The 15,616-nt window shown below is 39.7% G+C and overlaps 1 protein-coding gene across 1 annotated transcript in view; it reads right to left on the reverse strand.

Moving 5' to 3' along the window:
• Positions 1 to 3,655: 3,655 nt before the first annotated feature.
• asap3 (ArfGAP with SH3 domain, ankyrin repeat and PH domain 3) overlaps positions 3,656 to 15,616 on the reverse strand; it is a 72,436-nt gene continuing 60,475 nt past the window's right edge. Inside the window, exons 21-26 of the mRNA XM_061968199.2 lie at positions 12,706 to 12,813; positions 12,413 to 12,629; positions 11,759 to 12,035; positions 10,135 to 10,342; positions 9,915 to 10,046; positions 3,656 to 4,435 (exon numbers count right to left, since the gene is read on the reverse strand). Of these exons, the coding sequence (XP_061824183.2) occupies positions 4,361 to 4,435; positions 9,915 to 10,046; positions 10,135 to 10,342; positions 11,759 to 12,035; positions 12,413 to 12,629; positions 12,706 to 12,813 (1,017 nt within the window). The 3' untranslated portion in view covers positions 3,656 to 4,360. The remainder of the gene's footprint in view (positions 4,436 to 9,914; positions 10,047 to 10,134; positions 10,343 to 11,758; positions 12,036 to 12,412; positions 12,630 to 12,705; positions 12,814 to 15,616) is intronic.

Consider the following 15,616-nt stretch of genomic DNA (forward strand, 5'->3'; position numbering starts at 1 on the left):
AGCACCAACGTGCCCACACAATGCAGACAAGGTAGGTACACTAGACAAAAGTCTTGGGACACTTCAGACTAAAAGTAGACAAAAGTATTGGGACACTTAGGACTAGCACCTGCCAAAGACGCGGGCCCGAACAACGCTGCTTGCAGCTTTAATAATTATTTGTTTCTTTTAAAATACTTTAACGGGAAGAAATACATGTAATTCCGTGAGTACAGTTCCTGAAGGTGCGCATTTTGACATCCTAAAACCAAACCATTGTTGAGCACATACCAAAAATAACAATCGCAATATTTACCCTCTTTCTCTTTTTCACTTCCTAATAATTATGATTTGCAACCATCTGCTCTGCATAGACAGTGCATCCGGAAAGTCACTTTTTCCACATTTTGTTATGTAACAACCTTATTCCAAAATGGAATAAAGTAATTTTCGTCCTCAGAATTCCACAAACAATACCCCATGACGACAATGTGATTTTTTTTTTTTTTTTTTTAAATATGCACATTTATGAAAAATAAAAAATATAAAAAAATCACATGTACATAAGTATTCACAGCCTTTGCTGAATACTTTCTTGATGCACATTTGGCAGAAATTACAATTACTGTGGGGATGTTTTTCAGAGGAAGGAAAAGGGAGACTAGTCGGGATATAGGAAAAGATGAATGCAGGAATGTACAGAGATATCCTGGATGAAAACCAATGGTTCCCATCCTGGAGCTTGAAAGGTGCTGCAAAGAGGAATGGGCAAAACTGCCCAAAGATAGGTGTGCCAAGCTTGTGGCATTGTATTTTAAAAATTGAGGCTGTAATTGCTGCCAAAAGGTGCATCAACAAAGTATTGAGCGAAGGCTGTGAATATTTATGCACCGTATTTTTCGGAGTATAAGGCGCACCGGAGTATAAGTCGCACCGGTCGAAAATGCATAATAAAGAAGGAAAAAAACATATATAAGTCGCACTGGAGTATTAGTCGCATTTTTTGGGGGAAATGTATTTGATAAAACTCAACACCAAGAATAGACATTTGAAAGGCAATTTCAAATAAATAAAGAATAGTGAACAACAGGCTGAAAACGTGTACGTTATATGAGGCATAAATAAGCAACTGAGAACGTGCCTGGTATGTTAACATAACATATTATGGTAAGAGTCATTCAAATAACTATAACATATAGAACATGCTATACGTTTACCAAACCATCTGTCACTCCTAATCGCTAAATCCCATGAAATCTTATACGTCTAGTCTCTTACGTGAATGAGCTAAATAATATTATTTGATATTTTACGGTAATGTGTTAATAATTTCACACATAAGTCGCTCCTGAGTATAAGTCGCACCCCCGGCCAAACTATGAAAAAAACTGCGACTTATAGTCCGAAAAATACGGTACATGTTTTTTTAGTTTTAATAAATTTGCCAAAAAATATTTAAAAAAAAAAACTTTTCACATTGTCATTGTGGGGTATTGTCTGTAGAATTCTGAGGACAAAATAAATTCCACTCCATTTTGGAATAAGATTGTAGCAACCAAAATGTGGAAAAAGTGAAGCGCTGTGAATACTTTCCGGATTCACTGCATTTTCTAGGGTGTGTTGAGTGCTGATCTTTTTGCCTTGGTTCATGGCTGAGATCAGGCACCAGCGCTTAAAAAGCTTGATGACCACTGGTTTACAGTTTAATGAACATTTATTAATTGGAATGTAATGATTAAAAACCATAATTAACAGATTAAAATCAATATAAATGTTTTGTTTTTTTACTGTAAATGTGTTTTTCCTATTATGCAAGAGAAAAGGGAAGCACTGAATGTTTTTGTTATGCGTGTGGCGCTGCAATAAATAATTGAATCAATGCATGCTGGCATCGAGCGAAAAAAGGCACTTAGGACCTTTAGTTCTGTTTGAGCTTCCGCTCCACTTGTGTCTGTAAACATATCATCATCATCATCTGCCTTGCACTACACACTCACCAGGCAAAACATTAGATACACCTGCACTAATTGCATCCAATGCAAAAATGCATAAACACACACATCAGCATTTTTAGACAAGCATCAGTTAGCATACATGTAAAAGCCAGTAAATTAGAATATTTTGAAAAACTTGATTTATTTCAGTAATTGCATTCAAAAGGTGTAACTTGTACATTATATTTATTCATTGCACACAGACTGATGCATTCAAATGTTTATTTCATTTGATTTTGATGATTTGAAGTGGCAACAAATGAAAATCCAAAATTCCGTGTGTCACAAAATTAGAATATTACTTAAGGCTAATACAAAAAAGGGATTTTTAGAAATGTTGGCCAACTGAAAAGTATGAAAATGAAAAATATGAGCATGTACAATACTCAATACTTGGTTGGAGCTCCTTTTGCCTCAATTACTGCGTTAATGCGGCGTGGCATGGAGTCGATGAGTTTCTGGCACTGCTCAGGTGTTATGAGAGCCCAGGTTGCTCTGATAGTGGCCTTCAACTCTTCTGCGTTTTTGGGTCTGGCATTCTGCATCTTCCTTTTCACAATACCCCACAGATTTTCTATGGGGCTAAGGTCAGGGGAGTTGGCGGGCCAATTTAGAACAGAAATACCATGGTCCGTAAACCAGGCACGGGTAGATTTTGCGCTGTGTGCAGGCGCCAAGTCCTGTTGGAACTTGAAATCTCCATCTCCATAGAGCAGGTCAGCAGCAGGAAGCATGAAGTGCTCTAAAACTTGCTGGTAGACGGCTGCGTTGACCCTGGATCTCAGGAAACAGAGTGGACCGACATCAGCAGATGACATGGCACCCCAAACCATCACTGATGGTGGAAACTTTACACTAGACTTCAGGCAACGTGGATCCTGTGCCTCTCCTGTCTTCCTCCAGACTCTGGGACCTCGATTTCCAAAGGAAATGCAAAATTTGCATGGTTGGGTGATGGTTTGGGGTGCCATGTCATCTGCTGGTGTCGGTCCACCCTGTTTCCTGAGATCCAGGGTCAACGCAGCCGTCTACCAGCAAGTTTTAGAGCACTTCATGCTTCCTGCTGCTGACCTGCTCTATGGAGATGGAGATTTCAAGTTCCAACAGGACTTGGCGCCTGCACACAGCGCAAAATCTACCCGTGCCTGGTTTACGGACCATGGTATTTCTGTTCTAAATTGGCCCGCCAACTCCCCTGACTTTAGCCCCATAGAAAATCTGTGGGGTATTGTGAAAAGGAAGATGCAGAATGCCAGACCCAAAAACGCAGAAGAGTTGAAGGCCACTATCAGAGCAACCTGGGCTCTCATAACACCTGAGCAGTGCCAGAAACTCATCGACTCCATGCCACGCCGCATTAACGCAGTAATTGAGGCAAAAGGAGCTCCAACCAAGTATTGAGTATTGTACATGCTCATATTTTTCATTGTCATACTTTTCAGTTGGCCAACATTTCTAAAAATCCCTTTTTTGTATTAGCCTTAAGTAATATTCTAATTTTGTGACACACGGAATTTTGGATTTTCATTTGTTGCCACTTCAAATCATCAAAATTAAATGAAATAAACATTTAAATGCATCAGTCTGTGTGCAATGAATAAATATAATGTACAAGTTACACCTTTTGAATGCAATTACTGAAATAAATCAAGTTTTTCAAAATATTCTAATTTACTGGCTTTTACCTGTATACATTTCAATAACACAAGTTACATTTTGGGGTTATTTGTCAGTATAAAAAAAAACATAGCATACTTTTTGCTCAATTGAAATTCCAAAAAATGTTTTTAATATGTACATTAAGTGCAATTGTGCTTAAGTCCATTGGGTTACGATGCACACAAGCCCCCAGTAACTGTATTCACAAATCACTCATATGTCACTTCCTGGTTCTCATCATTAATATTCCATCACTAACAATAGTTGTGGATACTTGCAGGCTTAACAAGATTTTTGGGAGCAAGAAATAAAAAAAAAGATTTAGTTAAAAAGACGCTGGCCTTCTTTAGACAGCAGTTGGCCTTTTTTTTCAAAGAATTATCCTGCATGAGTGTAAAGTGCATTTTAAAAAGGGATTAGCCCGGAATGTACAGAAATGTTTGAAAATGCCTTTGTAGTTATTAATACAAAGGTTTTAGAGAACAACAAAGCTGCAATTACATTTTTAGTGTTAAAGTTTGAGATTCCCTTATTAAAAGTTTAAATCCCAGAACTGTGTCCTCGCGCAGCTGGGTGTGTGTCCTTAATTTACTCACATCGTTCCTCTTTGAGTAAATCCATGTAAGCTGCGCGAAGGAAACAGCATAAAGTCCACTTGGAGCCGCTGTAAGGCTATTACGTCACTGAGCATCCAATGTCGTTTCAGTTCCTGGTTCACCAACATCGGTTCAGTCCGACACTTTCTGAACGTAGTTGACAGGGAAGGTCCCACTCCTGGACGAGTCCCCTTCTATGTAACCCATCTGATAAAACAAAAGTAGAACAAATATTTCACAAATTTGTAATATTTTTTTTAAAGAAATTAAATGTGGATTAGAGATGCGCGGATAGGCAATTTATTTCATCCGCAACCGCGTCAGAAAGTCGTCAACCATCCGCCATCCACCCGATGTAACGTTTGATCAGAACTGCAACCGCCCGCCATCCGCCCGTTGTTATATATCTAATATTAATTATCCATCCATCCATCCATCTTCTTCCGCTTATCCGAGGTCGGGTCGCGGGGGCAGCAGCCTAAGCAGGGAAGCCCAGACTTCCCTCTCCCCAGCCACTTCGTCCAGCTCCTCCCGGGGGATCCCGAGGCGTTCCCAGGCCAGCCGGGAGACATAGTCTTCCCAACGTGTCCTGGGTCTTCCTCGTGGCCTCCTACCGGTCGGACATGCCCTAAACACCTCCTTAGGGAGGCGCTCGGGTGGCATCCTGACCAGATGCCCGAACCACCTCATCTGGCTCCTCTCGATGCGGAGGAGCAGCGGCTTTACTTTGAGCTCCCCCCGGATGACAGAGCTTCTCACCCTATCTCTAAGGGAGAGCCCCGCCACCCGGCGGAGGAAACTCATTTGGGCCGCTTGTACCCGTGATCTTGTCCTTTCGGTCATAACCCAAAGCTCATGACCATAGGTGAGGATGGGAACGTAGATCGACCGGTAAATTGAGAGCTTTGCCTTCCGGCTCAGCTCCTTCTTCACCACAACGGATCGATACAGCGTCCGCATTACTGAAGACGCCGCACCGATCCGCCTGTCGATCTCACGATCCACTCTTCCCTCACTCGTGAACAAGACTCCGAGGTACTTGAACTCCTCCACTTGGGGCAAGATCTCCTCCCCAACCCGGAGATGGCACTCCAATAATATTAATTAATTAATATTAATTAAATAATATTAATTAAAAAAAAAAAAAAAGGGTGAAAACTACGCGAATTGCACCTTGTGCAGACAAGATTTTTCAATCGGACACGGAGGAATTAGCGATGTAAAAGACCACGTTGGGACAAAAAAACACAAGTCTAATGCCGTTGCTAGCGATACAAGTGGAAAACTTTCAACGTTTTTCGTCGCCCAAACAGATTCTTTGGATGTGATAAATGCCGAAGTTTTATTTACGGAGGCAATAATTGAGCATGGACTTCCAATCGCACTGGCTGATCACATGGGACAGTTAATAATGTAATGCAACCTTTAAAAATCATTACGCGGTGATCGCGATCCCAAAAATAAACTTTTCTTGCATGATAATGTCCAGAAAAATTTGCTTTATATTACTATAGAGTCCTTTTAACGAATGAGTTTGATGGTTTATCACAAACCTTAAATGAAATTCCATGGCCACCGTCCTGCTCTCTATATCAACCAGGGTGAGCCCCACCCCTTTCGTGAGCGCACTGCGAAAGCGGACGAGGCGGGGTGTCGGTGCGGTGGGCGCGGTAGTGACCCTGGACGTGCGTCGGGCCCTTCTCGCGGATCGCCTCAGCTACGGCTCCCGGTGGGGCCCTCTCGGGGGAAGGGGCCTCGGTCCCGGACCCCGGCGAGGCGTCCCTTCTCCGCTCCGTAAAAGTGTCCATCTCTTTTCTTTTTTTTTCTTCTGTTGTGGCATATGCAGCAGGTGCCTGCTCGTTTTTCGTATGTGGGTAACAACATTTAACTATGTATATATATTTCCGAATTGGTTTAACTGCCACCCGCAAAAAAAATAAAAAAATAAAAAAAATATCTAATTAATCCGCCCGACCCGACTCGCGAGCGGATAAAATCTTATTGTTTTTAATTTCATCCGCCCGATCCGCGGATAATCCGCGGACTCCGCGATTGTGTCCGCAAACCGCGCATCTCTAATGTGGATGCTATGAGATACTAAAACGAAAGCAATTTAAATGGAAAATTCATCACAGCATATCAGCAATAGCAATTAGTTTGAAAAAAGTTTAATGTTTAGAAAATGTGTGTTTATTAGTAATAGCACAATGATGTTGAGTTGAGTTGAGTTTGAGTTTATTTCGAACATGCAATCATACAACATGATACATCACAATCTCCAGTTTCTCTTTTCAACATGTTCGAAAAGGAGTAGGAAGAAGCAGAGCTTATTTAATCCTACCCCTTTTCTTTTACATAACAGTTGCTAAAACTTTTGCTCACTTCCTGTTCTCAATTTATTCACAATATACTCCATAAGTAATCACAATAAAAATAAGTAAATAAATAATAATTGGTGAAGTAAGTTACATTTCATATGTTGAGATAAGTAAGATTATTTTGTGAGTGAAAGAATGGATGAGTTAAATAAATTCAGAATGTTTATCATGGTTCTTCTTCTTTATACTTTGTAAACAATTTAAGTTTGAAGAGTTTCTTGAAGTGGATCATATTAGTACATTGTTTGATTGCTTTGCTTAATCCATTCCATAATTTAATTCCACATACTGATATACTGAAGGTTTTAAGTGTTGTACGTGCATACAAATGTTTTAAATTACATTTCTCTCTAAGATTATATTTCTCCTCTTTTTTTGAGAAGAATTGTTGTATATTCTTGGGTAGCAGATTGTAGTTTGCTTTGTGTATAATTTTAGCTGTTTGCAAATTCACTGTTGTAGAATTTCAGTATCTTTGATTCAATAAATAAAGGATTTGTGTGTTCTCTATATCCAACATTATGTATTATTCTAACTGATCTTTTTTGTAACACCGTTAATGAATGAAGTGTACTTTTGTAATTATTTCCCCATATTTCTACACAGTAACTCAGATATGGTAACACTAGTGAGCAGTAGAGAATATGAAGTGATTTTTTTGTCTAGAACATGTTTTGCTTTATTCATTATTGACGTGTTTCTTGCTACTTTATGTTGTATATTTTTTACGTGAGATTTCCAGTTCAATTTATCATCAATCATTATACCTAGAAATTTGGTTTCATTTACTCTTTCAATTTCTATTCCGTCTATTTGTATTTGTGTTTGACTTTCTCTTCTACTGTTACCAAATAGCATTATTTTAGTTTTACTGAAATTCAACGATAATCTGTTTTTGTCAAACCATCTTTTTAATTTGTTAATTTCTTCTGTTATTATTTGTAGTATCTTCTGTGTGTTCTCTCCTGAACAAAACGCTGTTGTATCATCCGCAAATAATACTAACTTTAAATCTTTTGTAACTTTACAAATGTCATTTATATATAGATTGAATGATGTGGCTGTTAAAATGTTAAAAACAAAACATTTTCCTTCTCCTTTTCTTAAAGGCCTACTGAAACCCACTACTACCGACCACGCAGTCTGATAGTTTATATATCAATGATGAAATCTTAACATTGCAACACATGCCAATACGGCCGGGTTAACTTATAAAGTGCAATTTTAAATTTCCTGCGAAACTTCCAGATGAAAAAGTCTATGTATGATGTTGTATGCGTGTGACGTCGATGGTTGAAACGGAAGTATTGGGACGCCATTGTATCCAATACAAAAAGCTCAGTTTTCATCGCAAAATTCCACAGTATTCTGGACATCTGTGTTGGTGAATCTTTTGCAATTTGTTTAATGAACAATGGAGACTGCAAAGAAGAAAGCTGTAGATGCGATCGGTGTATTAGCGTCTGGCTGCAGCAACACAACCAGGAGGACTTTGACTTGGATAGCAGACGCGCTATCCGACGCTAGCCGCCGACCGCATCGATGATCGGGTGAAGTCCTTCGTCGCTCCGTCGATCGCTGGAACGCAGGTGAGCTTCGGTGTTGATGAGCAGATGAGGGTTGGCGTAGGTGGAGAGCTAATGTTTTTATCATAGCTCTGTCGAGGTCCGTAGCTAAGTTAGATTGAATGGCGTCCTTAGCAACAGCATTGTTAAGCTTCGCCAGGCTGGAAAGCATTAACCGTGTAGTTACAGGTCCATGGTTTAATAGTATTGTTGATTTTCTGTCTACCCTTCCAGTCAGGGGTTTATTTCTTTTGTTTCTATCTGCAGTTAAGCCCGATGCTATCACGTTAGCTCCGTAGCTAAAGTGCTTCACCGATGTATTGTCCTGGAGATAAAAGTCACTGTGAATGTCCATTTCGCGTTCTCGACTCTCATTTTCAAGAAGATATAGTATCCGAGGTGGTTTAAAATACAAATCCGTGATCCACAATAGAAAAAGGAGAGTGTGAAATCCAATGGGGAAATGTGAGGAGACTTTCAACTTGTGACGTCACGCTACTTCCGGTACAGGCAAGGCTTCTTTTTTTTTATCAGCGACCAAAAGTTGCGAACTTTATCGTCGTTGTTCTATACTAAATCCTTTCAGCAAAAATATGGCAATATCGCGAAATGATCAAGTATGACACATAGAATGGATCTGCTATCCCCGTTTAAATAAAAACAATTAATTTCAGTAGGACTTTAAAGGGGAACTGCACTTTTTTGAGACAAGTACACAATTTTTTATACATTCTGATTCTAGCAAAAGTCAGCTAACAATGGAGGTAATGGAATTTAGTCTATTCCACCTATAAAGCGCTCTCAACACATCCCAAAACCTCAATCAATGTTTTATATACATGATGTAAGTATATATGTAATGTAGTAACAGGCAAATGCATAATAACATGTAACATTTACATATTTTGCTTATTTCAAGCATACATATTCATTTCAACAACAACACTACTAATCATGGCAGACTTTATGAGAGACAACACAACTACTTTGGGACAAATGATGATCCAGAACCTTCTATTTTTAAGCCTGAATATACGGTGGATGAGCTACGAGTTTTAGAAGCTATGTGCTGGGCAGATCCAGCAAGCAGCAGTATTGCTCAGTGATAAACAATAAATACAAACTACGAACAGAATAAAACAATCACTTACTGCACAAAGTCTGCTCTCACTGGGATGCCGACTGATGGGATGTTCATATCTTCTTGTTTAGATGAATAATTAGTCATAATCCTCACGAAGGATAAAAAAAAGGGGACGTAAACGAGCGTCTTTACATGTCTTTCTCGCCTTCTCTGGGTCTAAGATGAATCTCAAAGTTGACAAACTCCTCGGTTTATGGCCACAACCCTCTACTATTCAGGTGAGAGGCATGATTTATAACCTATAATTAACTTCTACCAACTCAGAGGCAATGCAGCAGCTCACCGGCTCAGTATATCAATAAGCTAGTTACCTCTGTGCTCACGACGCCGCTAAAAGTAGTTTCTCAATGTTAGCACTTATAATAACAATAACGGTAATACTTGGTTAATATTATATCTCCCGTTAGCCACCTTGTACTTGCCATATTTTACAAATTAGAGTGCATTAAAAAAGAAAAACATTTGTTCTTGTCTCACATATGAATTGTGAATGACAGGCAAACTATTTGTTTTAAAGTGCAGTTCCCCTTCAAAGCATTCACCTATTCCAAATCCAGTTAAACATTTGTTAGAGTTAAAGAGCTGGTAGTTGCACTTACCCACCAGTGGGGGTCACTAGAAAGCGTTACCACAATAGTCTCATCTTTGAGAAAAGTGAGCTGCTCTGAACTGGTGGGCCTGCAGTCGACCAAAGCCTTGACCCGCTTATTGTGTTGTCTGTTGCCTGAACTCTGCACAAAAGATAAGAATAAGACAAGGGTACATATTTCAGTAGGACATGTACAGACTTGAAGCAAAAGGGATCATTTATGGTCGTACCATGGCGTTCCTGCGGGGTCGCAGTGCAGGGGTCACGCCAGGTGAGGAAGAGGGTGTTGCCGGGGCGGGGACTGGACCGAGGCCCGCGCAGTTTCCCCCGACAATACAATACGGCTCCTCCTGGTTGCTGGTGGGAGATATCGCGGCACACTTCCCCTGGATGCTGATTCCGTTGCTGGTCCGACGGTACGATGTGGTCTTCTCTGAACTGGGACAGGACACATGACATTATAATGATAAGACTACAAAGCAGGAGTGAACGGGCAACTTTAAGTTTTAGGCTAATGCATTAGAATGCACATTCTGCCTTCCAATAATGTACTTTTATATTTAATACAGAACAGTGACTGAATTGTACATACTGTATGTCTATACAGTAGAACTCAACAAACCCTTCTGTTTCTACCGCTTAAGTCAGTGTCGATATACACAATCGACCCCTTTTGTGGACATTAAATTTGACCCCCAAAAGGGTCCTTTCTATGAAAAATGGGTCCGTTCATATCGACTTTTTTTTCTACACTTCATCTTTATCGCTAAACATTACAACAGAAACAGAACTACTGTCTAGTTTCATAGCAGTAAAATGTGCACACAGAGGTTCCCTGTTCAGTGCAAAGTGGCTTCAAAATAAAAGTATTAACCTGTAAACAGATTTAAGATTGTCATCTCCTTTATTTCCTCCTTTTCTCTGTTCTAATTTAATTATTTATTTTATTTACTTACATTATTATTGCTACACTTATACATACACTTATGTCATGATTATTACTACTATAATTTTCTATTTTTTATGCGCTTGTTATGTACACAAATTTTTGTTATTGTTTACACCTGTCATTTGCATTTGCACATTATGTAAAACCCACAACTCTGTACCTCCTCCTAGGAGCCATTGTGACCACCCTGTGTGTGAATTGCCTAGTTTGTAAAAAAAAAATGTTTTAAATGAAGTAAAAAATATTTGTTAAAAAAAACAGAATGAGCCCTTCTCATATCTCTGTTGAAGGTCACAAGTAAATGTGCAAGAGATGGCTTTGGTTTGGTTATGCCAACGACCGCTTATGTCAAAGGGCGCCGAAATAAGCATTTCCACTATATAAACTTGTCTCATATTCGTAATTTGCTAGGTTGGGATGGACTACAGACATTTGGATAGTTTTGTATAAGCCCTAAAAACTCTGCCTAGCAACAAGAAAAAAAAGCGAATCCAGTGAATTGTGGTTGCCCGGTCTGCTAGACCGGTCAAGTTTTAGTTACCTTGTAAATTTACGTTAAGATTTATAATGAATCAATATTGAATCGTATTTGTGTATTGTGGTAATTATTATAACCGTAAAATTTAGAGACGAAATTGAAAACAAAAAACCGAAACTGCACAGTATTGCGTTGCCTCAGTCAAGTGTTCCACTCTGACAGTACTGTAACTCATACTGTAAAAACCAAGTCACATCAAACGCATCATTTGGAACAGAGTTGCAAAGAAACAACAACAATGGAGGAGAATGACACTCCTGTATTTACGTCTCAACAGATTTTTATCTAAGAAAAGTCTGAGGGCAGCTGTAAAACAGATCCCTGCAGCAATGTGGAGATGGTGGAGTGTCCATTTGTAGTCTCTTACCTTACAGGTCCGATGTGGTTCTGGGAGGATGTGGTAGCAGTTTGTGAAGTGGAGCCAGTGAAGACTTGCCCCTCCCCACTGTATCTGTGAACCCTAAACACACTCCCCTTGTGTGGTTTTCCAGCACCTGGGCTTTGACTTTCTACACTGGGAGACGTAGGGCTCTGTCTGGCCTGCGTCTGTGGAATGGGGGTGTTGACGGTCGGGTTGGAGCTGCGTCTTGGTGCAGGGACGTTGACCTCTTGTGTTGTGACCGAGAGCTGAGGGTCGGAGCGACCTAAGTGAGAAAATCAGAAGTCAATTACTCACGATGTTAGGTAGACCTCTCCCATTTATTCTGCATCAGCATTTTTGCATTTACAGTAAAGTTAAAGTTAAAGTTAAAAGTTAAAGTACCACTGATAGTCACACACTAGGTGTGGTGAAATTACTCTCTGCATTTGATCCATCCCCTTGTTCCACCCCCTGGGAGGTGAGGGGAGCAGTGAGCAGCACCGGTGGCCACGCTCAGGAATAATTTTGGTGATTTAACCCCCAATTCCAACCCTTGATGCTGAGTGCCAAGCAGGGAGGCAATGGGTGCTCACAACCTACCGATGTCAGGGCGGACACTCTAACCACAAGGCCACCGAGCAGGTAATAACGCTTGTTTACCTTTTGGGGTGGATTTAGCAGGCAGCGGCGGTGGTGGCATGGATGTCCCAGAAGGGGCGCTGTTGGCTGGTGGGTTTCTGTACAGGAAGTCTAGGTTCTCATAGGTCTGACAAGGTCTGCTGCCTGGATTGCCACCAGCACCGCTAATCACACTCCAGCGGGATCCAAAGCCTCCGTTTGAGGACACGGGAGAACGTGTTTTTGGTAATGGGCTTACCTAGAATAGCAGACAGCAACTCTTATTTATTGTATCCATTCATTCCAGATGTGTAAATGCACGGTGGGATGTTTACCCTGTCATCCAGGTCGTCCTCGCTGTCATAGATCTCCTGAGCTTGAGTGTCCCACATGAACTCTACGTGAATCTGAGAGTTAAACTTCCCACTGTGAGCCAGCTCTAACTGCAAACACAAGGAGCACAAAACTTTTTTTCTGGTTGGGTGTTTTTTATACAACAGCTACGAATGTTAAACGTTGCTTTAAAAACTCAAAAGATGCATTAATGAGTTATTTCATGAAAACAGGTCAAACATATGTTGTTGATATAATCTAATTAAGGACAATAATCTCAACCAATCACTAACCTGATTCTTATTCGTACATGATTATTCAATTCCAATCCACTTTATTTTTATAGCACATTTCAAAAAACAATAAAAGTTGCACAAAGTGCTGCACAGGAGTCAAAACACATTGAAAAACAGAATAAAACTAAGGAGAGTCAATTGTATAAAACATTTAACTATAAAGAGAATAATACATAAAATCATACTTGCCAACCTTGAGACCTCCAATTTCGGGAGGTGGGGGGGAGGGGGCGTGGTTAAGAGGGGAGGAGTATATTTACAGCTAGAATTCACCAAATTCTAGCTATATATATATATATTAATTTTATTTTAAATATATATATATATATATAAGAGAAATACTTGAATTTCAGTGTTCTTTTATTTACACATATACACACACATAACACTCGTCTACTCATTGTTGAGTTAAGGTTGAATTGTCCATCCTTGTTCTATTCTCTGTCACTATTTTTCTAACCATGCTGAACACCCTCTGTGATGATGCATTCTGCTTTGTCTCCTTGTTGTGTGCGCAGTTGTGCACTGCACTCTCTAAAAGCCGTAGATGTTATTGTCACATATGCATGTACAGTAGATGGCAGTATTGCCCTGTTTGAGAGTGTCACAACATTGCTGTTTATGGCAGACGAACTGCTTTATGGTAGACGAAAACGTGACTGCTGTTGTTGTGTGTTGTTGCCACGCTGGGAGGACGTTAATGAAACTGCCTAACAATAAACCCACATAAGAAACCAACAACTCGCCCTCGATCACTCTACAGTTATAACGTGATTGGGCACGCACGCTGTTTATATTGTGGCAAAGCGGACGTGAAAACAGGCTGTCGACACGTCACTCAGGTCGCATGGAGCTGGAGGGCGCGTGGCCTCCAGCTCCGCCTGAATTTCGGGAGAAAATTTATCCCGGGAGGTTTTCGGGAGAGGCGCTGAATTTCGGGAGTCTCCCGGAAAATCCGGGAGTGTTGGCAAGTATGCATAAAATACGTAAAAGAAAAGAAAATAGACTAAAATCACACAACTTTCATGCTGGTTTAAAATCCAAGGAGTAAAAATATGTTTTAAGACATGATTTAAAGCTCATTAAAAAGGGAGCCGTCCGATTAAAGCATTATTTATCACCTATCCTATAGAGTACTTATTTCTTTATTTATATTATTGTAATATGTATCTACCAACTTTATTAATTTTACCGTAACACATCTGCATCCTTTTCTTTAACAAAAAATTGTTAAACTGGTACATTTTAAACGCACAAAGTAAACAAACTATTAGTAATTGCTGAGACACAGAGAAGGGGTCGGATTAAATAAGCTCTGCTTCTTCCTACTCCTTTTTAGAGACATGTTGAATAGTTTACTGTCAAAATACGTATCATAATTTTTGTTTTGAATAACTATATGATTACATTACAGCGTGCACCATGGATTCATTTATTTGGATCTACCCGACACAAATAGGTTTGGCGCTACCTATTTGCCCTCGCTCAAAAACACATTATTACGTACCTGTTCTGCCAGAGAATAAGAACACGTAGCAAGAGGTATCAAGGTTGCCAGTTTAGCAGCTGTGCTGCTATATTTAGTGAGTAATCAGACCCCTCTAAACTAAGGGTTCTTCAACTTTTTGACCTCGGGGCCCAACTCTTCAACTACAAAAGGGCCCAGGGTCCACTCAAATATCAACACTGAATTAGTAATCGTACTCTTGATTTTATTTTTATACAATAATTATATCTAACCTACTTACAGTTTAAGAGGGTTAACATTGTCGAATGATATGAAGGCATGGGTCAATCACAAAGGCGTAGGTCAGGCTGATTACGAAAAGAAAAAATAATCCAATATACCGCAAAAAAGGGACTCAAAAGCGGATGGAAAAAAAATATACATACAATTACACAGTGCTTGAAGAAAAAAAATCAAACTAAATCAATAAATGATAGGGATGTAACGGTATTATAAATACAGCGGTATTTCGGTATCAAAATCATCACAATAATTCTGTGATGACATGTGACTGTATCAAATGAAAACTTGGTAAGTGTGGTATTTTTCTGGGACTTCTGAATTGGCCGGTCTGGAAGTAAACTACATCTCCCAAAATTCCTTTGCGTAGAGAGATTGTGCGAGGTCCGTTAGTGGAAGGTCGTAAAAGGGAGAGAAAGGATTGTTTTTTTTCGGATATTTCCTGAAGCTTTCATTCAAATCTATTCATAACTATGAGGTATGTTGCTAACAGACAGACAAACCAACCCTTGCGTGCTGGTCACTAAACACAGCAGAGTGCGTAAAATACGGCCGCAAAATTATACTTTGACAAAATAAAAGCATGTTTAATTGTAAGTTTATGAGCTGGAGTATGAATTATATCTAACCATATATTATTACGGCTCATTTTGTCAGAAAAACTAACGTCAAAACGAGCAAATGCTTACTATTTTTTTTTAACCCAATGTGCCAAAAGTTTGGGGACCCCTGTTCTAGACAATCTTTTTTACAGGTGACAAAACTCGTGAAGAGCCTTTTTTAGAGTGACATAAACGCGCGCATCGATATTCCTAAGAAGCGCCAAATGCTTTTGTGGGTGGGCCACATGCGTCTTGTTTGTTTAGTGTT

The sequence above is a fragment of the Nerophis lumbriciformis genome, linkage group LG08, assembly GCF_033978685.3.
Source record: "Nerophis lumbriciformis linkage group LG08, RoL_Nlum_v2.1, whole genome shotgun sequence".
Classification (NCBI taxonomy): Eukaryota; Metazoa; Chordata; class Actinopteri; order Syngnathiformes; family Syngnathidae; genus Nerophis; species Nerophis lumbriciformis.